Below are 24,802 nucleotides of genomic sequence, written 5' to 3'. Positions count from 1 at the left end.
CGGGGGCCACTCTTCATCGCGGTACGCGGGCCTCTCACTATCGCGGCCTCTCTTGCTGCGGAGCACAGGCTCCAGACGCGCAGGCTCAGTAGCTGTGGCACACGGGCTCAGTTGCTCCGCGGCATGTGGGATCCTCCCAGAACAGGGCTCGAACCCGCGTCCCCCGCATTAGCAGGCAGACTCTCAACCACGGCGCCACCAGGGAAACCTCTCGCTCTCTGTTTTTAAGGACTCATCTGATTAAACTGGGCTCACTCAGATCATCCAGGGTAAACTTCCCATTTTAAAGTTTGTAACCATAACCGCATGTGCACCATCTCTTGTGCCACGCACTGTCCCAGGGACTGAGGTGTGGACCTCTTTGGGGGACCTTTATTCTGCCCATCACACCCCCCACTGGGAGGAGAAAGACCCCAGAACTAGGAGGATAGAGACCTGAGTTTCCGGCCCAGCTCTCCTTGGTCAGTCATGTAAACTTGGGACAGGGATTGCTTCACCTGTCTGAGCCTCAGTTTCTTCATCTGTAGAATGGGGACACGCTAGCATTTGTGTCTGAGGATCATGATGAAGAGCAACTGCATTCATTCCCCCCGAAGGGCTTATCAGTGCCTGGCACTCGGCATGGTCATTACCGTGAAGGGTCCACAGGCAGCAGGAGGGGCCTGGGCCCCAGGGATCTGCTCTTCAACTTGGTACACCCAGAAACTGGATTTTCTGGTAACTCGGCTATAGTCAAAGCATTGGAACCAGGATTCCACCTTGGTCTCCTCAATTCCAAAACCCTCTGCACACCAGTAGGTGTAGGCCTCTATCCCTGCCACCCCTTTCAATAACAACTCAGGGCAGGTGTCAGGCCAGCAGGAGGGAAAACCTTGGATTCACAGATTTTGCTTTTTAGGGAACTGCGTTCCTTAATCCTTGGCGGGGTGGCGGCGGGGAGAAGCTCCACCGTGTATGCAAAACGTGTGCATAGGTCTTGTCACATTCCCCCTTCATCACAGCCCTGTGAGGTAGGAATGAGTGATTCCCATTTCACAGATGAGGTGAACTGAGACCCAAAGAGGCTAAGGGGAGAAGATGCAAACAAATTAGATGCCCACGATATTCTGGGCAACTGTGCTTTATGTACATCATCTTCAAGACTCCTCTCCAGGGGCTTCCCTGGTGGCGCAGTGGTTGAGAGTCTGCCTGCCAATGCAGGGGACACGGGTTCGTGCCCCGGTCCGGGAAGATCCCACATGCCGTGGAGCGGCTGGGCCAGTGAGCCATGGCTGCTGAGCCTGTGCGTCCGGAGCCTGCGCTCCGCAATGGGAGAGGCCACAACAGTGAGAGGCCCGCGTACCGCAAAAAAAAATAAAAATAAAATAATAAAATAAAATAAATAAATAAAAAGACTCCTCTCCAAATTACTTCCTTCATTTCCTGGGTGGATAAAACAGCCATCTGCCCAAAACTGGAAAAGGACAGAGCCAGGAAACCCTTCCCTTTGCCATCGGACAAGCTCCCCTTGTGAGGAGAACATGCAGTTTCTGTGACTGTGAGCCCCCCCGCAGGCCCGCCAACGCCCACCAGCAGCAGCCGCCTTCCACCATCACCTATTGCATGGGAGTACCTGCTTCTATTTTGTGCAGTGGCCACCCCTCCAGCAACCAGCCTGCAGAAGAACAACCAAAGGAACATAACCCCCTCCTCAGCAGAAATCAAGCCTTGGGCCCTATACAGCCAGGGCTCTGCTGTAAGCTTATAATTTCCTGTTACCACAGCAACGCAAATGCCTCTATTCCCCTAGCATGTGAGCAGAGCTGCTCCCCACCCCACCTTTTCTCCCAAGCCCCCTCAAAGTCCCTTCCGTCTCTGAGATTCTGTGATTCAATTAATTATCAACAATGCCTGCCCCGTTTTTGTCATTTTCATTTATTTCATCTGCTGAGACTCTAGTCCTGCTCCAGATGTGAGTGGTTATTTATCAGAACATTTGGCCACTCGTTGCCATGGACACTTCACAGCCTGCTTCTTTCATCACCTGTTCATTATCAGCAAGTCTGGCTGTGAGCGTGGGTACCACAGCCCCTTATGATACCCAGGGGCATCAAAACTCCCCCAGACAAGGAGGGGCCCTGATGACACATGAACAAGAGCTAAATCTCTAGCCCCAACCGTGGAAAAACCAAACACAGCCTAGAGCTAGTTATATCCACCCAAACCAGGTCGACGCAGCAGTTTATCAAATAAGTTGACCAAACGCACCCTTTGGTTTTCTGGTACATTCGGGCAAACGCTTTAGTCTCTTTGCTAACCATTTAAAGATGTATTTCGATACTGAAAAGTGCAGATTACTGTCTTGCTTTGAAAACAAAATGAGGGAGCCTGGAAGTGCAGGAACCTAAGGAACTGGCTTTGATGGGGGATGCAAGGGGTGGGGGAGGAGGGACAGACCTGAGAGATGATGGGGAACCCCAAGCTAAACCCAGCCCAGCGCAGAGGGCAGCAAAGGCATCAGAAGGGGGACGCTCAGGGTTTTCCAGGTAAGGGAGGTGAAGGGGCTTCAGAGGCAGCCAGGACGCAGCCACCAGGCAGAGAGAGCGGGGCCATCAGCCCACGGCCCATTGCTCCTGATAACTATGACACGTCCTGTTTGCAGAGCCCAACAGAGGGGACAGGGGATCGATACCTCACTCCCTGCTCTTCAAACATGAACGTGTCAGGAAATATGCTTCCTCTGTATCTAAGGTCACTCGGTCCATCCAACTGGGATGTGGTCCAAGGGATGATCACCAGGCTGCTGACCCCAAGGACATGGCAGGGGGCTCTGTCCTGAGCCCAGGGAGCCGGTCTCCCACCTGATATGCCCCAGCTGAAGAATTGCCCCCACTCTGCTCCCGCCCCTCTCTGTGAAGTTCAACTCGCCTTCCCTTCCCCCACATCTGGACGGCTGACTAAATGACAGGGTGGGGCGGGGCTGAGGTACCTGTGCCCATCCTTGTTCCTCTGCAGTGGGGAGCCTGGCCTCCTGGAGGAGGAGGGCTTGGGAGGGCCCTTGAGGGTTTATAAGTCAGGCTGGAGCGCCCAGCAGAGCAGAGAACTGAGGCGCCTGGCCAACAGCAGCGACACGCATCTCCCAACTCTGCAGGTGAGAGCACCCAGGAAGGGAGGGGAGAAGCTGGGAGGAGGGTTAATGGGACCCCTGCCCTCATCCAGGTAGCAGGCTCACACCTCAGTGTCTCCAGGGCTGGGAGCCTTCCCTTAGCCCTTAGCTGGGTTAGATCTCAGCTCTAGGACCCACCCTGGCATCCCAACCTGTGCCTCGAGCCGCTCTGCTGCCCCAACCAGGGCCCTTCCCTGACCCTCTGACTCCATGCTCACCCCAGCCCTGCGGGATGAGGACGAAGACTATTCTCCCATCTCTCGGGGGAGAAAACTGAGGCCCAGAGAGACATGTGACTTGCCCAAAGTCACACAAATTGGGCAGGGTTGGAACTGGAACCTACAGCTCCTAGACCCATCTCAAGCTCTTTCCTAGACCAGCACTGTCTCATGGAACTTTCCATGTTGGTGGTAACCTTCCACAGCCTCACTGTCCAATATGGTATCTGCCAGCCACATGTGCACTAAAAATGTGGCTTGTGCAAGAGAGGAATTTGTGTGTGTATGTGTGGCCACCCAGCATGTGGGATCTTAGCTCCCTGACCAGGGATTGAACCCGTGCCCCCTGCAGAGGAAGCACGGAGTCTTAACCACTGGACCACCAGGGAAGTCCCAGGAATTTTTAATTTTTATTAATTTAAATGTAAAGAGCCACATGTGGCTGGTGGCTACCATATTGGACAGCGTCGCTCTAGATCACTGGTTTTTCAGGTTTGTTTCTTTAGCAGCAGGGCCCTTTCTCTTCCAAAAGAAATCTAACAGAGGGCTTCCGTGGTGGCGCAGTGGTTGAGAGTCCGCCTACCCATTCAGGGGACACGGGTTCGTGCCCCGGTCCGGGAAGATCCCACATGCCGCAGAGCGGCTGGGCCCGTGAGCCATGGCCGCTAAGCCTGTGCGTCTGGAGCCCGTGCTCCACAACGGGAGAGGCCACAACAGTGAGAGGCCTGCGTACCGCAAAAAAAAAAAAAAAAAAAAAAGTTCACTTTCAGTTGCAAGACTTAAGCATTACAGAACGGCTCACATGGCCTCAAATTCTTCAGAACAGTTTGGAAACCATTGTTCTGGGTTTTAAATTCCTCCGAGAGAAGCAGTCACTGTAACTAGGGTAGGTAAGGAGCAAAGGGGCAAGGCTTGAGGTTGGGAGTTAGGGGAGATCTGGCAGGACCTGGAGGAACAGACCACAACCCCACGCAGAACTGCAGACCCATCAGCAGGGAGGGTCCTGGCCCTGCCTCTGGGTGCCCCACCTTTAAGCTCAACCCCTCTCTCCTTTGCAGACAAGATGCAGCGACGGTGTGCGTATGTGCTGATCCTGGTGCTGGCTCTGGCCGTCTTCTCTGAAGCTTCTTGGAAGCCCCACTCCCACCTGCAAGATGCACCCTTGGGTCCAGGGGCCAATAGGGGCCAGGAGCCACGTGGGCTGGACCAGCTGGGCCCAGCCTCTCACCACCGAAGGCAGCTGGGGCTCCAGGATCCCTCACACTTGGTAGCAGGTCGGAGCTGCTGACAACAGTCCCTACTTGCCTCGCCCAGCCTGCCTTAGCCCAGGTCCCCCCAGGCCAGCCCTGACAGTCTCCAGAGGCTAGGCGTCCTTCCCCCATCCTCATCTCCTCTCCCATCTCTGACCCTCAGACCTGTCCAAGAAGCAGGGACCATGGGTGGAAGAAGACGAAGAAGCATATGGATGGATGGACTTCGGCCGCCGCAGTGCCGAGGAAGGGGACCTACGTCCCTAGAGCCAAGCTTGAGAGCCCAGCCACCTCCCAGCCCAGCCTAGCCCAGCCCCATGAAACATAAATCGAAATAAACTAGCTTCCAATGGATCACATTGTGTCAAGTGTCACGGGGCAGGGAATGGGGGTTGCGGCAGAGTTGAGACAGGGAGGAGGGTTGAGCACGCCCCTAGGGGCAGGGATACTGGCTAAGTCTCCTGGGTGTCCCCAGAGTTTAACGTTGAACAAGACTCTATAGTGTGGGTGGGAGAATGGATGGTGTTATCGCAACCAGAGTGAGCCTTCTAAAAGAGAAATCAACCATGCCACTCCAGAGTCAACCCCCCAGTGCTTTCCGTTGCACTTAGAATAAAACCTAAGCTCCTGGGGACTTCCCTGGTGGTCCAGTGGTTAAGACTCCACGCTTCCACTGCAGGGAGCACGGGTTGGATCACTGATTGGGGAACTAAGATCCCCGCATGCCGCGTGGCCCAGCCAGAAAAACAAAACAAACAAACAAAAAAAACAACGTGGGCTCCTTGCCATAGCCCTAAGACCTAGCCCTGCTGTCCTCTTCCACCTCATGGGCGCCAAATTCCTTCCTCCTTCCTCTTCCTTCCTGCTACTCAAGCGCACCAGGCTCTTTCCTGCCCTGAACCTTTGTCCTTGCGGTTCCCTGTGCGTGGAATGCACTTCCTGGGCACAAACATGGCCGGCTCCTCTTTTTCTCTTGCGTCTTGGTTGAAAGGCCTCTTCCTGAGAGACCTGCCCTTTCTGCTCCTCGCAGGCACGCAGCCCCCAATAGTCTTTCATCACAGCATAGTACCGTCTGCAGAGCGCATTTCACAGTCTGTCGTTGCTTTGTTTGCCAGTTTATTGTCTGCCTCCCCAGGTAGAAGGGAAACTCTGTATGGGTGGGGACCACGTGTCCTTCTTCCCTGCTGTATCCCTAGTGCCAAGAACAGGAGATACCCCATAAATATTTACCAAATAGGGGACTTCCCTGGTGGTCCAGTGGTAAAGAACCTGCCTTATAATGCAGGGGATGCAGGTTTGATCCCTGGTCAGGAAACTAGGATCCCACATGCCGCGGGGCACCTAAGCCCGCGTGCCACAACTACTGAGCTCGTGTGCCTCAACGAGAGAGCCCGCGTGTCACAAACTACAGAGCTCACGCGCTCTGGAACCCGCGCCACAACTAGAGAAGAGAAAAATCCACCCACCATAACTAGAGAAGAGAAAATCCACACGCCACAACTAGAGAGAGGCCCGAGTGCCGCAGCAAGGGGTCCCGTGTGCCGCAACTAAGACCCAACGCAGCCAAAAATGAATTAAATAAATAAAGAATTTTAAAAATATTTATCAAATGGATAGGCACGTGGCCGGCACACACACTTGGCGTTTCGCTCGTATCCCTTTACTGTTCCTGTGCCTGTCACAGCATCCTACCACAGACACCTGCTACTCTCCACCTGAGGGCTTTCAGAATGCAAGGCAGGCTGGAAATTCTGGGGAGTTAGTACCTCCAGAAGCATCTGTCAGTCAGTGACAGATTAGAGCTGGAGAATAATTACCCCAGCTCCCTCACCCCTGGGGTGGGGTAACACTGAGGTGTATGCCTCTCTGTCTCCCACGGGTCCCCAGTAGCATTGAGCCCTAGTTACCCACAACAGTAAGCTGCTCAATTATATCCTTTATTGGCTCCCTTCCCTTCCCTGTCTCACATCCTTAGGCTGCTATGGATATTTCTTGTGATCACCACCCAAATAAACTACTCGCATTCAAATCCCTATCTCCAAGTCTGCATCTGGGGGAACTCATCCTAAGACAGCGGGTGTTAGAAGGGGTTATAGGAAGTAAGACCCCCATGATGGGATTCTGAGATTTGGTCCTGCACCAGCCAGACCCCAGTGCTGTGCTAAGAGGGGTGCTGATAACACCTGAAGCATCACAGTCACCTGTGGATTCTCTCACCTTACATCACAATTCCATTCTAGCAAGCCTGCCTCTCTGAGCCTTTTGTCTCCTTCCTCAATACTCTGCTGAGGCAATTCAGACATCTTCGATTCAATTGCTGTATACTGTTGTTTTGTCTGAGCTTCAAGGAGTCATTGCCAGCGAGGCATTTGGCTTCAGGTGTCTTTGCCAGGAAATTAAATCCTGAGTCATAGGAGAGTAAGCATCCTTGTCTCCCATATCAATAAACTCTCCCCTGGGAATTCCCTGGCTGTCCAGTGGTTAGGCCACATTTTCACTGCCGAGAGCCTGGGTTCAATCCCTGGTCGGGGAGCTAAGATTCCGCAAGCCGGGCGGCGTGGCCAAAATAAAATAAAATAAAATAAAATAAACTCTCCCCTAGCCAGTCATTCTACCATTCTCCAGCTCACCCTCCTGGGTCTACCAACCTCAAAAATCCACTCCTATATTTGTTGTCCTGGTCCCCGCTGGTACATATTATCCAGGTCATTCAGCTCCTGCAGCATTTGGCAGAGAATAATCCGTCTCTTCTCTTATCTGGGACAGTACTTCTCCACATGCTAAGACCTGACGTTAGCTTGTGGTTTAGAAATGCCTAAGGGTGGCAGGGGCAAATCTTGAGAAACATCATTTCAGGAGGCATCTGCCTCAAGGAGGTCTTTGCAGACTCCAGGTAAAGGGAAGCTGCTCCCCTCTGGCAAAGTAGAGGGCCTTCTTCCAGCCCAGAGGATTCCCAGGAACTGGGAGTTCAAGATTCTTTTACTTTTTTTTTTTAATTGAAGTGTAGTGGATTGACAACGTTGTGTTAGCTTCTGGTGTACAGCAAAGTGATTCAGTTATACATATGTGTACATATTCTTTTTCATAGTCTTTTCCATTATGGTTTATTACAGGATGTTGAATATAGTTCCCTGTGCTATACAGTAGGCTCTTGTTGTTTATCTATTTTATATGTAATAGTGTGTATCTGCTAATCCCAGACTCCTAATTTATCCCACCACCTTTCCCCTTTGATAACCATAAGTTTTTCTTTTCTTTTCTTTTCTTTTTTTTTTTTTTTTTTTTTTTGTGGTATGCGGGCCTCTCACTGTTGTGGCCTCTCCCATTGCGGAGCACAGGCTCCGGACGCACAGGCCCAGCAGCCATGGCCCACGGGCCCAGCCGCTCCACGGTATGTGGAATCCTCCCAGACCGGGGCACGAACCTGTGTCCCCTGCATCGGCAGGCAGACTCTCAACCACTGCGCCACCAGGGAAGCCCTCTTTTCTTTTTTAAATGGGGTAGGGGATTTATCTGTTTGTTTGTTTGTTTGTTTTGGCCTTGGGACACAAGGCTTGCAGGATCCTAAATCCCACCCCCCCGCCAGAGATCAAACCTGGGTCACGGCAGTGAAACTGCCGAGTCCTAACCACTGGGAATTCCCCATAAATTTGTTTTCTATGTCTGTGAGTCTGTTTCTGTTTTGTAGACAGGTTCGTGTCATTTTTTTTCTTAATTAATTAACTTATTTTTGGCTGCATTGGGTCTTCACTGCTGTGCACGGGCTTTCTCTAGTTGCAGTGAGCGGGGGCTACTCTTCGTTGCAGTGCACGGGCTTCTCATTGCGGTGGCTTCTCTTGTTTCGGAGCACGGGCTCTAGGCACACAGGCTTCAGTAGTTGTGGCTTGCAGGCTCTAGAGTGCAGGCTCAGTAGTTGTGGCACACGGGCTTAGTTGCTCTGTGGCATGTGAGATCTTCCTGGACCAGGGCTCGAACCCATGTCCCCTACATTGGCAGGCAGATTCTTAACCACTGTGCCATCAGGGAAGTCCCTGTGTCATATTTTAGATTCCACATGTAAGTGATATCTTTTGGTACTTGTCTTTCTCTGACGTCCTTCACTTACTATGATAATCTCTAGGTCCATCCATGCTGCTACAAATGGCATTATTTCATTCTTTCTATGGTTGGGTAGTCTTCCATTGTATATATGTACCACATCTTCTTTATCCATTCATCTGTCGATGGACATTTAGGTTGCTTCCATGTCTTGGCTATTGTAAATAGTGCTGCTATGAACATAGGGGTGCATGTATCTTTTCAAATTAGAGTTTTGCCCACATATATGTCCAGGAGTGGAATTGCTGGGTCATATGGCAACTCTATTTTTAGCTTTTTAAGGAACCTCCATACTGCTTTCCATAGTGGCTGTACCAATTTACATTCCCACCAACAGTGTAGGAGGGTTGGGAGTTCAAGATTCTTAAGGGCATCTCCTCAAATGTTCCACCCATGGGTGTCATGGTCCCATTCCTTTCATTCTAGGACTTCAGCAGAGGAGACTTTTGGGGTTCTGCTTTCAGCCTCCTTTGTTACTCTGCACTCTTACAATCAGGTCTTGGTCCTGATTTCCAATGCAACCTTCCTTTTGTTGCAATGGAGGCCATTTGACTTTCATACCATATCCTGAGTTAATGGTTGGCTGACCTGAGCCTAACATTTTCCTCCTTTAGAGATTCTCTGATGATTAACAATAGCCAAGCAACTCCACAGTCATAATAATCATTGCTCTTATCTCTCAAGTGCTGAAGCAATTGATAAGCCAATGCACCCTCATCCACCTGGATCCCATCCTAATTCACTACGGATAAGAATCTCAGTAATTGTGAAGGACCTACTGTATAGCACAAGGAACTCTGCTCAATACTCTGCAATAAATGGAAAAAGAATTTGAAAAGTAATAGATACATGTACATGTATAACTGAATCACTTTGCTGTATACCTAAAACTAACACAACATTGTTAATCAAATATACTCCAATATAAAATAAAAATTTTAAAAAAGGTATCTCAGTGGGCTTCCCTGGTGACGCAGTGGTTGAGAGTCTGCCTGCCGATGCAGGGGACATGGGTTTGTGCCCCGGTCCGGGAAGATCCCACATGCCATGGAGCAGCTGGGCCCGTGAGCCATGGCCGCTGAGCCTGCGCGTCCGGAGCCTGTGCTCTGCAACGGGAGAGGCCACAACAGTGAGAGGCCTGCGTACCGCAAAAATAAAAAAAAAAATTTAAATTAAAAAAAAAAAAAGGAATCTCAGTAATTGTGATGCTACAGATCCCACAGTGCTAGAAATATCTGTGCTGGACAAGAATTTCATGTGAAGTCTCTGGGAAGTCCCCATAAGAGAACTGCAGTGCAGACCCCTACGGCTGGCAAACTTTTTTTTAAAGGGCCAGATGGAAAATATTTTTGGCTTTGCAGGCCAAGAGGCAAAGTCAAGGACATTGCATAGGTACTCAAATAACCATTTAAAGTGTACCCATTTAAACTATAAAAAACACTCTTAGCTTGCAGGCCAAACAAAAACAGGTGACGGGCCTGATTTGGCCCATGGGTCATAGTTTGTTGACCCCTGTTCTAGAGTCAAGGGCATGCTATCTACAGAAGAGAATTATTTACTGTTAAAAAATTCACTCCCAGGGCCTCCCTGGTGGCGCAGTGGTTGAGAGTCCGCCTGCCGATGCAGGGGATACGGGTTCGTGCCCCGGTCTGGGAGGATCCCATATGCCGCGGAGCGGCTGGGCCCGTGGGCCATGGCCGCTGGGCCTGCGCGTCCGGAGCCTGTGCTCCGCGACGGGAGAGGCCACAACAGTGAGAGGCCCGCATACCGCAAAAAAAAAAAAAAAAAAAAAAATTCACTCCCAGCATGCTACTGGGCCCTAGTAGGGAATGAGCACTTGACCACTGGACATTAAGCTACTATGCAATCAGAGTTGCCCATCATGAGCTGGGTGTTTTCAGACTCACCACGTCATAAGGTTGGATGGGCCAAGCAGTGATTCAGTTTAGGATGAAATGGTACACTTGAGATTGGGCCTGAGGAAGGCCAGAGGGCACAAACAAGTTAGTCAGTCACCCACACCCCCAGGCCACCTACGTCTACTGCACCAGTGCTTCTTCCTCGTCTTACCCCTATAGCCTCACTGGAGGTTCCCTATGGACAGCTCATACGGGAGGAAAAATTCAGGCCTGGTTCACGAGGGGGTAGACTTGATAAGCTGGTAAAAACTGAAAATGAACTGCTGCTGAACCACGGCTCACTCTGGGCGGCCGTGGAAGACGGTGGTGAAGGACAGTCTTTCAGGTGGGTAGAGCTTCACATTCTGGACCTGGGCATCCACTTGGCGTGGAGGGAGAAGCGGTTTGGGGGAAGGACACACACAGACCTCTGGGCAGCAGCAGACCGGTCAGGGGACGTGCAAGAGAAAGACTAGAAATTCCGAGACAAAGACATCTGGGACATAGCAAGTAGATAGATCTATGGAGGGCGGCACAGGGCCTGTGGACCTTCGTGTCTCACATCAGTGCCCACCCAAGAGCATCCACTGAAACGACCAGGTGGTCAGGATGTCTCACCCAATGGAGGTCAGCTAGGTGCAGTCTTTGGCCACTCCCTACTTGCACTATGGGCCCATGAATAAAGTGACCATGGTGCCAGAGACAGAGGTCAGACATGGAAACGATAGTCAATCCAGCTACTAACTCTGCTGCACATCTGACTTGTGAGCAGCAGAGGCCATTTCTGAGCCCTGGCTATGGGACCATGCCCTTAGGGGACCAACAAGCCACTTGGTAAATTGATTTCATCAGACACCTTCCACCCTAGAAGGGGCATTGAACCATCCTGGTGGGGAGTGGTTCACGTTCTGAATGTAGGCTTTCCCTTCTGCCCGCAGTGCCTCCTCCAGCACTACAGGACCACAGAGCATCTAAGGACGTACAGTGTGGGACATGCCATCACAGGATCCCATAAAACATGACCTCATATCACCTCACACGGGTCAGAATGGCCATCATCCAAAAATCTACAAATAAGAAATGCTGGAGAGGGTGTGGAGAAGAGGGAACCCTCTTGCACTGTTGGTGGGAATGTAAACTGATACAGCCACTATGGAGAACAGTATGGAGGTTCCTTAAAAAACTAAAACTAGAGCTATCATATGACCCAGCAATCCCACTACTGGGCATATACCCTGAGAAAACCGTAATTCAAAAAGAGTCATGTACCACAATGTTCATTGCAGCACTATTTACAATAGCCAGGTCATGGAAGCAACCTAAATGCCCATCGACAGATGAATGGATAAAGAAGATGTGGCACATATATACAATGGAATATTACTCAGCCATAAAAAGGAACAAAATTGAGTCATGTGTAGAGATGTGGATGGATCTAGAGACTGTCATACAGAGTGAAGTAAGTCAGAAAGAGAAAAACAAATATCGTATATTAATGCATATATGTGGAACCTAGAAAAATGGTACAGATGAACCGGTTTGCAGGGCAGAAACAAAGACACAGATGTAGAGAGCAAACATATGGACACCAAGGGGGGAACGTGGCGGCGTGGGGGGTGCTGGTGGTGTGATGAATTTGGAGATTGGGATTGCTATATATACACTAATAGTATAAATGGATAAGTAATAAGAACCTGCTGTATAAAAAAATAAATTCTTAAAAAATAAAGAAAAAGAAAGAAAATGCATAGGAATTGTTACTGAACTAAACTTGGGTCCGTTTGCCCATGGGCAGTAAAGCCAGTCTGTTGACACTGGGTTGTGGTGAAGGAAAGTGCAGGGGCCAAGCAGGGATTCACTGAGGTGCGTCTTGGGACTTCCTGCCTGGCGATAACCATAAACAGGCAATTGCAGTAACAATAGCCTGACCAGGGCCGATGACCAAGTGCTCAGACCTCTCAGGAATGAGGATCTAGGTTACCTCACCAGGAAAGCAACCTGGACCAGCTGAAGTGCTGACCAAGGAAGAGGGGAATATAGGATGGGTGGTAGAGGAAGGAGATGAGAAATATCATCTAGGGATTCAGGACCAATTGCAGCTGAGGACCACAGCTTATACCATTCATCCTCCAGGTGTAATTCTTCTTTCTAAGATACTATGACCAGCCACCATCTTAAAGAAGCAATGCCAGGCCAGAGTGAACTCCACATGGGGCTTGAGTGCCTCTGAGTGGCACAAAGGGTGGACTGTAGCAGACTGTCCGTGACCTGCCCGCGTCCTCGGCACTCACCATTCTAGCACACGCTGACCGTGGTCCATGACGAGCACAGTTAGTCTCTGCCAGGGGGCTTTTCCCCAGCGTATGTGTGGAGAGGCCAGAGCACCAGTGAGTTAATACCCCCAGGAGCCAACCTCAGCCAATGACAAACGAAACTTGGAGGATGCCTGCCCCAGCTTCCTTGCCCCTTGGATGGGGTAACTGAAATGGGTTCTAGACTGGTGCGTCTCCGACTTCAATATGCATTGAAGGTCAAGGTCCTGGGGACCTTGTCAACATGCACATTCCGACAATATAGGTGTTGGGTGGGACCTGAGATTCTGCATTTCTGATAAACTCCCAGGAGATGTTAATGATGCTGGTCCACAGACCACACTTTGAGTTGCAACTGGCTACACTCCCTCCCAGGGTTCCCCAGTAGGACTGAGCCTCTGTTGCCTAAAACTCCCTTTCGTTAGCTTCCTTCTGTTCTCAATTCCCCACTCCCCACCAAGAATGCTTCCTGGGACCATCTTCTAAATAAACTACTTGGGTTTTTTTTTTTTTTCATGATTGAAATCTTTATTATCAATGCTCTGGAAACACCAAGAATTATAAGGTGACTAAACCACTCTGAGAACTGAGCTCTTATTTTCCAAAATGATAAATTCTAAACTGGAAGTTGAACATATCAAGCCAGACTCATAACAAAAGTTCTGGGACCCTCTGATCTCATACTGTTTTCTGTCCCTCTCTGCCTGCATGTTTGAGAATCCTGCCTTGGCAAGAGTCAGTCCAACAGCCTCATTTAATGGAATAAATGACTTGTTTTCACATGCTGTTCTGGGGGACCTCTGCCTAAGACAGACAGTGGTGACTTCATTCCTGCTTTACACTTTGCAGCCAGGCACTGAGTCAGGATCCCAGGAACAGAAAGGATCAGGGAAGGGGGCCTGCCTAAGCATGGGCTCTGGAGGCCTGAGGGCTTGGGTTCAAATTCCAGCTCCACAACCAGCTGTTCCACTCTTGGGAGGGTCACTTCACCTGCCGAGGTGTCAGTTTCATCACCTGACGACTATTTATCAGATCACCCCCCACAGGGGTTGTTGAAATGATTATATGTTTAATCCAAGCTCCTGGCACATAATTCACTACTGGAGCCCATCCTCTCTCCACAGCTTTGCCCCACCAAAGTGCACATGCACACGCACACAATGCACACACACACGTGCACTCCCCGAGAAAGACAGCAGAGGCTGGGCCAGGTAGCACACAGGTCCTTTATTTCCTTAACTGGCACGTATACGGGCTGGCAAGCAACAGGAGCGTGAGAAGCACCGTGGGGAGGTGGGCAGATACCGATGGGGGCCTGAGCCCCCGACTCCAGGTGTTTATGAGTAAAGGGTGGGAAAGGGCGAAACATCTAGAACAAGGAAACAAGGGGCACTGAGGAGAGGACGTGGTGGGGAGTGACAGGGCCTTGGGAGGGAGCCTGGACACTCACAGGCCACAGGCGGGGAGGTGGGGAGGGGAGGGGAGGGGAGGGGAGGGAGCCCTGCACCCCCATCCCGGGCAGAGGGAGTCCTCGCCCACACAGACAGATGCTTCTGGTTACACACAGCACTTAGGGACTCAGAAGAAAGAGCCAAGAACCGGGAAAGACGACCAGGTCCCTAAAAGTCACCAAGGACTGGGAAGCCACCTCTGATTTGGGGGTCAAGGGGTGAGGGGCATGTAGTGAGCAAGGTGCTCAAAACAACTTCCTACACCCCGGGCCTGAGCCCTGCCCCAGCTCAGAGCCGAGTCTGGTAGCTGGTGGGCCTCCCCTTGGGCTTCTTACACCCCCTGGGCTTCTTACGCCCCCGGGGCCACCAAGTGATCCAGGCCCAGCAGCCACAGCTTTTGCACCAGCTGCAGAACGAGGGCCGGGGTTCCTTCAGCCTGTCCCAGAAGAGGGTCAAGGCTTGGGCCCTCAAGTTCCGGCCCAGGTTCATCAGGACAGCGGGTGGGCTGGTGACAGATCGGGGGTCCGGTTTCTGAGCAAGGGAAGGAGGTCTGGGGAGGGTGGGGCTTGGCCAGGCAGCGGAAGGAGGGGCCTCAGGCTGTCTGTGGGGCCTCTGCAGGCTGCTGGGAAACAGCAAAGCCTGGAAGAGAAGGGGGTGGACGTGAGCTGGGGGCCTGAGGACCACAGGTCTGGCCTGGGCAGCAGGCAGGGGCTAGGCCTGGGCAGCTATATCAGAAGGAGACAGCCACCATTGAGAGTTATTCAGGTTGTCCACTGCCCAGCCATAGAGGTCACCATTCAGTTTACAACCTACACAGCCTTACATGGCGACCCTGATGAGGCCACCCAGCAGTGACCAAACGGCCATCAGAGTCAGGGCAGATCAGATATAATGGTGAGGCTGCCAACAGGTTATAAACTTCACAGCTCACCCAGAAGGCCAAGAAGGCACCAGGACAGGGTTAGAGGGGAGGGATGGGTCAGGGAAGTTGTTATGGCATAGCAGTGAAGAAAACGGGTTCAGTGGCCTTGAACAAATTATTTTGCTCTCTGAACCTCTGTTTCCTCTCCAAATGGGGATAATACGTACCTACAGGGGTGTGAGGATTAAAGAAGATAATTCGCATCGCTAAATCATCTTTGATATCTCCATAAACTCCTCAAGGCAGGGCTCTCACGGCCTAGCACAAGGCCTGTACTCAGCAGGTGTTACTCCACAACCTTTGGGGCTTCCAGCTGGGGAGAGGAGACCTTAACCGCCCCCCATCACCCCGTAGGAGCCCCTAGCCCACCTTCAGACTCACCCAGGGGACTGGTCCGACTGTGGCCCTTGCTGGCAGAGGCTTTCGTCCCAATGGCCTGGGTGGCCCCAGAAGGCCCCTCTTCCTCCCAGGCCCTGGGAGGGTGATTGGCCCTTTCCTCCTCCAGCCTCCGAAAGTCCTGGGTTGGCACCCCCAGCTGCTGCTCCACGATCCCGCCCCCCATGTTTGTTTTGGCTGCTGCCCCTGCTGCAGGGTTGGGGAGCCTTGGGGATGGGGGAGGTGGGGGTGGGGGACACAGGAAGGGGGCGGGCAGAGACAGGAAGCTGAGACGCAGTGAGGGGCTACAGTCCACGCCCTGACCCCCAGCCCAGCCCCAGGAGCAAAAAGGGTGAAGATCTGGAATCCTATGCAAACTCCATGTAACTAAGCATTGGGGCCACAGTTCCCACTGAGGGGGGACCTGAGGTGCCTATGTAAATGATATGCAAAGCCCATGCAAATCAGCACGCTGGGTGGGGCCGGGCTGGGGTAAGTGAGCGTTTGGGGGGCTCACCTACCCTCACCTTTCATCGGCTTGACGACCTGCAGCTTGTCCGGCTGGCCGGAGGGAGGCCCCCACGGGAGCACTCACCTTTCTGGAGCATCTTCTGCCTCAGCTGCTGCCTGTAATGGGCGTCCTGCCAGTTGGCCAGTTGCTGGAGGACATACTTCATGTCCAGGTGCGAGGGGCCCAAGCCGCTGGCCTCCAGGGCTGACGTGACCACACTCATCCGCGTTGCCTCACCCAGCTCCGGCTCCACCTCTTCCCAGGCCTCAGCCTCCTCAGACACCAGCTCTCCCTCTTCCGTCACCCCCTCGTCAGCTGGCAGCGCCTCTTCTGTGGCCTCCAGCTCCTCCTCAGGCACCAACTCCTCCGCAGGCACGAAATCCTCAGCCCACATCAGCCCCTCCTCTGCCTCAAGCCCCTGCTCCCGCTCTCGCTCTTCACGGCAGTGCAGCTCATATCTGGGCAGGGAGACAGGAAAGTCTTTCCCTAACCCCCCAAAGCCAGAGCCGCCCCTCTTCACTCCCTCAAGGCATCTCCAGCCACTGGGGCTCCTGCTCTCCGCCCCGGTCTGCACACAGACCTGATGGTTACTCCCCAGTTCTCTCCCAGCCAGGGGAGAGGGCAGCTGGGTACCAGCCTCAAGGCTTCAAACACCCAGAAGAATGGTCACCAACACTGCCTAGGCCCCGCCTTCCCCCAGTAACCCCACCCTGCTGCACGGAACAGACCAGCAGGAATAACATGCCCTCTGCCCCCCTCCTTCATTATTTAACTTTCACAACCCATCCCACATCGAGTTGCCACAGGAACAAATCCATTTTAGTAAGGCCCAGACAGGTCAAGTGACTTGCCCAAGGACACACAGCCAGTAAAGGGATCAAGCTGGGACTCAGTCCCAGTTGTTTCCAGCTCCTAGGCCAGTGCCCATTCGCCTCTCAGCCCCTGGTCAGGTGAAGGGAAGGCTTCAGCCCCCACTTGGAGAAGCCTCAAATCAGACGGCCACCCATGGGGCAAAATTTGAAGGCAAAGGGGGCAGCTCCTTCCCAGAACAATTCTTAGCCCAGCCGGCCTGAGAGCAGGGGCTTCTCCAGGGTTGTAGGGCCACAGAACCAGCTGCAGGGGGTTGTCTGGCTGCTGATAGGTGAGGACAGGTGGGGACTTCCCTGGTGGCGCAGTGGTTAAGAATCCGCTTGCCAATTCACGGGACACGGGTTCAAGCCCTGGTCGGGGAACTAAGATCCCACATGCCGCAGAGCAACTAAGCCCATGTGCCACAACAACTGAGCCTGCGCTCTAGAGCCCGCGAGCCACAACTACTGAGCCCGTGTGCCACAACTACTGAAGCCCGCGTTCCTAGAGCCCATGCTCCACAACAAGAGAAGCCACTGCAATGAGAAGCCCACACACTGCAACGAAGAGTAGCCCCCGCTTGCCGCAACGAGAGAAAGCCTGCGCAGCAACAAAGACCCAACGCAGCCAAAAATAAATAATATTTTTTTAAAAAGGTGAGGGCAGGTGAAGGGGGAGCCCCTGGTCGGCGTACCCCAGATCTGAGGTCTCTGGAGTCACTTCATAGTTCCTTCAACATAGAAAAGGGCCTTCACTGTCCCAAGGCAACGGGAAGCTGAAAGTGTGAAATCCCTGGGACCCCATCATGCAGAAAAATCCCAGGGAGAAATGATGCACCCAGAACGTGTGCACAGAGGAAAGGTGTTGAGTGGAAGGGGCCGAGGACCAATGAGGCAGGAGGAGGGACACCATGGGGGGGAGGGGAGGGGGGAGGGAGGTCAGAGCTGGGTGGGGGGTGAACCCCCTCCCACTACCAGAAAGGCTGCTGCCTACCAGGTAGGCAAGAGTGAGTGCAGGGCAGGCAAAGTCTGGGGCCCAGAGTGCACCTTTCCATAAAAAACACAGGGTCTGAGATAATCCTCCTTATAGACATTCTGAGCTCCTCAGCCAGGGTCTCCTGGAAATCAGGAAGCGCCTCCTATGGTGGAGAGGGGGAACATCACCAGAAGATCCCCCCACCCGTACCTCCAGGCACAGGAAAGGACTGCAGATAGACCCAGATCGCACAGAGGTAAAAGGCAGGCAGCCAGGGGGCCTCACCAGAGGCACAGTGTACGCGTAGTGGGCGACAGAGCCAGTGGACGCCGGGGCTTGCTGGCGGAGGGTCTTCACCTCCTCCTGGGCCTCAGTCAGCATGCTCCCACACTCGGAGTACTTCTCCCGTAGGTCCTGCAGCTGGGACCCCGCCCACAGGCTCTGCTGGGACCCAGGCACACCCAGCCCAGACGCCTTGCCCACTCTCTCCCCAGGGGTCAGGGAAGCCTGGGCAAAGAGGCAAGAGGCCCAGACTCTAGACCCCCATAATGCTGTGCAGGGTGATCCCCGGACTCCACTCCACTCAGACCCCAAATGAACTGCCACCTGCCAGGCCCTGTGCCAGAGCCTGAGGGTATGGAAAGGGCAGACCCAGTCCCTGCTGCAAGGAGCTCGTCCTCTCAGGAGTCAGGCAGCTGCCCAAGGGTCCCAGGTCCCCCACGCTGGGCCAGGAGCCCAGGGGAGCCTCACCTCATCTGGAGCTGCATCTGGATTTCCTTCTCCGAAGCCAGATGCTGCTGCAACTTCGTAGTCTCGACCCCGTACTGGAAGGACCCAAGACCAGTGAACGTCACCCCAGACCGCCCCACTCCTGTGCACACCCTGCTTCTGGCAAGTCTTCCCAGGCTCATCGGTGAGTCTTTGGCAACTCTTTACAAAAGAAGTCACGTGGAATAATGCCAAAGAACGTGGGGAGTCACACGGCCTGTTTCCTGGAACACCCTGTGTCTCTCTTTGGGCTCGGTCCCCAACTTGGGACGAGGGGACAGGATGAGGCGCCCTCTGATGTCTCCTCCAACACTGACTCTGACACAGAGAGGGGCCTTGGGCCTCTGAGCTCCAGGGGTGGGGGCAGGGAGAAGGAGGTGTGGGTCCCATGGGGCCATGACGGGAGCAAGGAGCCCCGCACACACCCCGACGCACCGACTGGCAGCACTGCTGCAGCTTCATGACCTGGGCCCGCAGCTGGGCAACCCCCCTCTGCTGCTGTTCATAGCTCTCCATCCTGAGTGCCAGCACCTCCGACAGCTCGGCCATCTGCTGGCTGGCCTCCGCTGGGGAGGAGTGCGGAGAGGTCAGCCCTGGTTCCCCGGGCCCTCAGTCTCCCAGATGCCTCCGTCCACCTGCACCCCTCAGCTCGCGCCAAGTACCCGAGGTTCCACAGGGCTTAGCATCCCTCACTCGGGTCTTCTTTTCAATAAACATTTATTGACTGACACAGAGCAGGGTGTTGGACAAGCAGTCAGCAAGACCTGGCCCCAGCCCACATTGAGCTCAAGACTAGTGTGGAGACTGAGGGAAAAAGAATATTATGGACTAGGATGCAGCAAGTGTAAAGGGTGCATCGGGGGTCGTAGCTGCCGCACCCAGGCCAGCCTGGCAAGGTCTGAGATGCTAGGACCTCCCCGGGGAAATGGGGCTCGCCCAGCAGAAGGGAAGACAAGGCCCAGGCAGGGTGTGGAGAGGCCCAGAGGACACCAGGAGGGAGTGGCTGGGGCAGTGGGCAGGGCCCAGATCACTAGGGCTGGGGTAGGGAGGGTGGGGTTTATCCTTTGGCCAATGGGGAGTTATTTGGGTGTTTTAGGCTGGGGAGTGACATAGATTTGGCTTTAGAAAACTCCTTTGCGCTGCGTGCAGAAGGGCCTGGAAGGGTAGGAGTGGAGGCAGAGAGACCAGTTAAGAGTTGGCCTGGGCTTAGAGGCAGCTGGGGTGGGAAAAGGAAAGAGACGTGAGCCTTTCCTAGGACGTAGAAGCAACAGAATGTGGGGACTGGCTCCTACTCCGGGGGCCTGGGACCAGGGGGGGCCATTCTGGGAACCCAGGGGGAAGGAAGGCCAGATTTGGGGTGAGCGGAACAGCACGAGTTCATCTGTTGCCACCTTGAGTGTGCATCTCCCCAGCTAGGCCTGAGCTCCTCAGGGACAAACTCTGTGCCGCACTCAGCTTCATGACCACACAGTGCCAGGCACAGCCTCTGCCTAATAATGCAGTGCCTGAGGAGGGAGGGGGGGCCTGGTCTCTGGCAGTTCATGGCTCCCTCCATTCCTCGCTCCCAGCCCCCTCCCTCCCCCTTCTCAAATAACAAAAGGAGACAGGCTTATCAGAGCCCCAGAGCATCCGTACAGCTCTTTACAGTTTACACAAAGCACTTCCTCAGCTGTAACCCCTAGCGAGGTCAGCAGGGCCAAGATTATTAACCCCCATTCTCAAGATGAAGTTTCAGAGAGGTTAAGGAACTTGTCCAAGCTAACACAGCTAGGCGGTGTCAGAGCTGTGACATGAACTCAGGTCTCCAGACTCCAAATCCCAGGTTCTTGTCTCTGCTCCTCTGGACAGCGCCCTACCCCCAGTTACAAGATCACGTACAAAACTGCTCCACACAATCCAGGATGAACATCTGTTCCAACATCATCGAGTTGAGAGACCTAAGGGGCAGGGGCGTCAACACCCCTGCCCACGGGCACGCCCTCTTCCCCCGTCCTCACCTCCTCTCGCAGCTGCTCATTCTCCTCCTCCAGCAGCCGCAGCCGCTCCTGCAGGGCCTCCAGCTGCGGGCAGTCGTGTGACTCTGTCAGAGGAGTCCTAGGGGAGGGAGTGATGGGAGTCAGGGTACAGGGGCTCGGGGGACGCAGTTCCCAGCCCACCCAGGGCTCCCCCACCCCAGGCTGACTGCGGTGGTCTCAGTTAGCTCCAGCAACCCCAGTGGCAGGTACATGGTGTCCTTGTTTGCGAACAAGGAAACTGAGGCTCGGAGAAGGGGCCGCCCAGGTGCAAAGGCAGGACACTTGCGGGGAATTCCCTGGTGGTCCAGTGGTTAGGATTTGGCACTTTCACTGCCGGGGCCCAGGTTCCATTCCTGGTTGGGGAACTGAGATCTTGCAAGCTGCGTGGCGCAGCGAAAAATTTAAAAAAAAAAAAAAAAAAAAAAAGGCAGGACACTCACGGATCTGAGGCTTCGCAGGGATGATCATGCCCCTGCTCTTCTTCTTCCTCCTCCTCTTCTTCCTCCTCCTCGTCCTCCTCCTCCTCATCATCAGAGTCTGAGTAAAGCTGAAGGAGGTCATCCCGCAGGCTCACCTGGTGTCTGAGATGTAAAATCTGGCAGGAGGAAGAGAAGCCCTGGGTCGGGGTATGGGCAGGGGCAGGCACAGATCCCAGCACAGTGGGATGGAGGCCGGCCTGAGATACGCCTCCCGCTGCCCTCCCCACCCAGGTACCTCCTCCCTGGCCGAGCCCAGCATGGCTTCCAGCTTGCTGTTCTCCTCCGTCAGAACACTGTTCTGTTTCACCAGGGACTGGCCAATGCGAGCTGCCGTGTTCAGGTCCCGCTCTCTCTGCAGAGGGACCCCCATCCATGGGGAATATGTTCCTGGTTTCTGGGATCTCCCAGACAGATGGGAGGAGCTAGCGTCCAGAGGAAAGCTAGGCCACTACTGGAGACCCTCTCCATCCCCTAGTTCTCCAAGGTACTAGACAAGAGCCTGCCATGAACCCACTGTGGGACCTGACTCAGTTTCCCCCTATGGAAAAAGAGATCAGACCGGATGGTGCTAAGAGCTCTTGCAGCCTGGACATCCCACATCTACCTGTCTTCCATAAGAGGGACCTCCAGCTTGGCCCCCAGAGAGGTAGCCAGGCAGGAACACTCCTACCCCTACAGACATAATTAAAACGGGAGCTTGGCTAAAGCTGGGGCTGTCCCGGGTAGGGAAGGCAGCACACACCTCCTCTAGCAAACTTAACATCACTTTGACATCTTCTTGGGTGATCTTCTTGACTGGTGGGTGTAGGTCAGGACACAGCGCTGCAAGAGAAAGCGGGAAGCCGCATCAGGAAAAAGGGGGCACATGCTACCTGCCACCCTACTGTTTCCTGCCCTCAACAGCAAGGGTCAGCAACAAGGGAGAAGACTGAGTTCCCTTTCTGCCCCCAATATCCTCTCCATACCCCCAGTAATCAGCACTCCCTTCCCTGCTCCCAGGGCCAACTGGACTCTTGTTTGTTTGTTTGATTGATTGTTTGTTTTTTCTGGAGGGGCCTGGGAGGGGTAAGGAGACCCCAGCCCTACAGCTCCTGGAACCTAGGAGAATGGAGGCAGCTAGCGGAAGTACAGCGCCGACCGACTCATCACCCCTTACCCAGAGGGCAGCCTTGGCCAGCTCACTGGAGCCTCACGGGTCATAAAAACAGACGCAGTCACCCACCCTGCACCTGTTGCGTGAGGAGAGGAGGAGGAGACTTCTGCAGCACTGGGGTAGGGGCCACCTGAGCCTCTAGACCCAATCAGGAGAGACCCAGCGACCCAGGAGCAGGTAGGAGGGAAGAGGAGAGGCAGCATCTGTCTGAGGCTCCGCCCACCCCCAAGATTGTTTGGGGGTCGGGGGGGAAGCCCGATCTTGACTCCAGCAGCCAGGAGGTTGGCAAAACCTCCCCTCTGCCCACCCACCTCCCCGTCGCTGGCGCGGCGGGCCAGCGCAGGCTCAGAGCGCACCGGGCAACGCCCTCCCGCAGCCCCCCCGCCCCTCTCCTGGCACTGCGGTAGCCTAGGGAGGGGGGCACTGAGAATGCGCAGATCTGCTGCAGCAACAGGCGTGAAGAGCGGGGCAGGGGAGCGCGAGCCCCGGGGATCCTACCCACCGACGGAAATAGGGAACGAGAGAAGGGGAGAAGGAGGTGGGGAAAAGGGGACCGGAGAGGCGCCGCAGACCATGACTTCGCAAGGGTGGGCGGAGGGCTGGGACTGAGTGCCAGAGGGGACCGGGCGCCCGGACCCGACGGGGCCCCCTCCTGCCTGCTGCTGCCCTAGTCCCACCTGCTCCGGGGGTCCGGGGACCCAGTTTACCTTCCTCCAGCTCCCGAATAAAGGCGGCGCGCTCGGGGTCCGACACCCCAGGCCGCCGCCGGCCGACGTAGGCAGCCGGCGTCTTCCAGATGCCCGCTGCCTTTCCAGTCCCCAAGCCAGCGGCCCGGGGGCCAAATGGACCTTGGAATATGAAGCGAGTCCACGGCGCGTCCGAGTTGTCGGGCACGGACTGAGCATTCCCCTGGACTGCCGAGAATGCGGACGCGCGCTGGACTCCTGCCTCCGATCCAGCCCTGGAGGCCGGGCGAGCTCCCGCTGAGGGTCCCGAGACGGTTGCGGATCCGGATCCTGCTGCCTGTCCTGCCGCGGGTACCTGCACAGGGGCGGGTTCAAGCTCGGCGGAGGGCTCTGGAGCGGGATTGGCTGCGGGCGGAGGAGCTGCGGTGACTGCTGCCGGATCTCCGGGTCCCGGCCAGTCGCCGGCTGAACCCTGCCCCAACTCTTTCGGGCGCATCTTGAGTCCGCAGTCGGCTGCCGCAGCAGGGCCTTTATAACCTGTGCCTGGAAGCGCGCCCGCCGGGCCGTACCACGCGCGGGAGGGGGCGGCCGAGGAGCAACTGGTGGTGCCCGGCACTGGCGGGCGCGCAGAAGGCGAGCTAATGGGGCGGAGCAGAGCGCAAAAGTAAGAGAAGAGTGAAGAGAAGAGGCGAGCGGAGTTCCAGCTGGTTCAGCGGACTTGGGCTCCGAGTGCTGGCCTTCTCTCCCCTCTCCACCTCCGGAGAATAGTTTTGCCCAAAGCCGCCGCTTCCCTGGGTTTTGGTTACGGGGACTTGGAAGTCCCTAACTGGGGGCATCCCCTCGCTCCGCTCCAGCCAGAGCCTTTTCGGCTGCCTTCCCTGGATCTGACCTGTAAGTTGGGGCCGTATTGTGTCTCTCCCGCGTGGGCTGGAAGATAAATCCAAACTCCAGTACGGCCTCCACGCGCTGCCCAGTCTGAGGCATCATGATCCCGGCGCTCACACCCCCGGTGTTCCAGCCGCTTGACAGACCTCTTTCTTATTTCTTAAGTCGTTTTATTGCCTTTCCTAGTGCTTTACCTCCGCCCTCATTCACTTTGCCCACCTCATACCACGCTAGCAAACACCTGTTCTTCCGGGAGACCCCACTTAGGTGTCTCCGCGTAAAGACTCCTCCGACCCCGTCCTTCTCGGCCCCACAGCATCCTTTATGCGATGGCCTCAGTGGTCACACTGTGTCTGTCTCCGAGACCAGACGTGCGCCCCTTCAACACAGGGAGCGTGTCCCTCAGAGCGCAGCACAGGACGGGATACCTGTGAGGGTCGCCGTAAGTCCTGAATGAACTGTGGAGCGGCAGAGGAGTCCAGTGGCCATTTCTGTGCCTTTGGACCGGAGGAACCTACAGGCCAAAAGAAATGGCTGCGGCACTGATTCTTTTAAAGCCTTGGGATCATTCTTGGTGCCCCAATTTCCTTCTCTTCAATACCGTCAATCACCAAATCCTGCTTAATTTGCCTCCTAAATAGTTCTCAAATGTGCCACCTCCTTTTCAGTCCTTCTGCTGTTGAGGCCTCATTCTCTCTTCTAGATTGTTGTGAGTCTATCCTCCCACCCACCCGACCCCCATCCACATGACTCCATCTCTAACCCATCTCTCTCACTCATACCCCTATCCTAGCTAAGGAATTCCAGGAGCC

The 24,802-nt window shown here is 54.5% G+C and overlaps 2 protein-coding genes across 2 annotated transcripts; one reads left to right on the top strand and one right to left on the bottom strand.

Annotated features, from left to right (window-relative positions):
- Nucleotides 1-4,215: 4,215 nt before the first annotated feature.
- GAST (gastrin) lies at nt 4,216-4,880 on the top strand (the record flags this gene model as incomplete). The annotated part of the gene is made up of 2 exons (XM_081219340.1): nt 4,216-4,637; nt 4,777-4,880. The coding sequence occupies exons 1-2, from the start codon at nt 4,427-4,429 to the stop codon at nt 4,878-4,880; spliced, it is 315 nt and encodes a 104-aa protein (XP_081075466.1). The 5' UTR covers nt 4,216-4,426.
- Nucleotides 4,881-15,958: 11,078 nt separating this feature from the next.
- Nucleotides 15,959-23,601, bottom strand: HAP1 (huntingtin associated protein 1; the record flags this gene model as incomplete). Its single annotated transcript, XM_081220002.1, is given in 16 exon segments — nt 15,959-16,638; nt 17,724-17,759; nt 18,023-18,056; nt 18,059-18,167; nt 18,290-18,511; nt 18,755-18,762; nt 18,765-18,828; nt 19,208-19,338; nt 20,164-20,277; nt 20,651-20,688; nt 20,690-20,709; nt 20,770-20,866; nt 21,228-21,382; nt 21,502-21,618; nt 22,009-22,088; nt 23,127-23,601. Coding segments are annotated over 16 exon segments (2,139 nt in total). The 3' UTR covers nt 15,959-16,199.
- Nucleotides 23,602-24,802: the final 1,201 nt, after the last annotated feature.

This window comes from Mesoplodon bidens, assembly GCF_964165515.1.
Source record: "Mesoplodon bidens genome assembly, chromosome: 19".
NCBI lineage: Eukaryota > Metazoa > Chordata > Mammalia > Artiodactyla > Ziphiidae > Mesoplodon > Mesoplodon bidens.
Note: the sequence above shows the minus strand (reverse complement) of the source record. Positions and strands in the feature narration are given on the sequence as shown.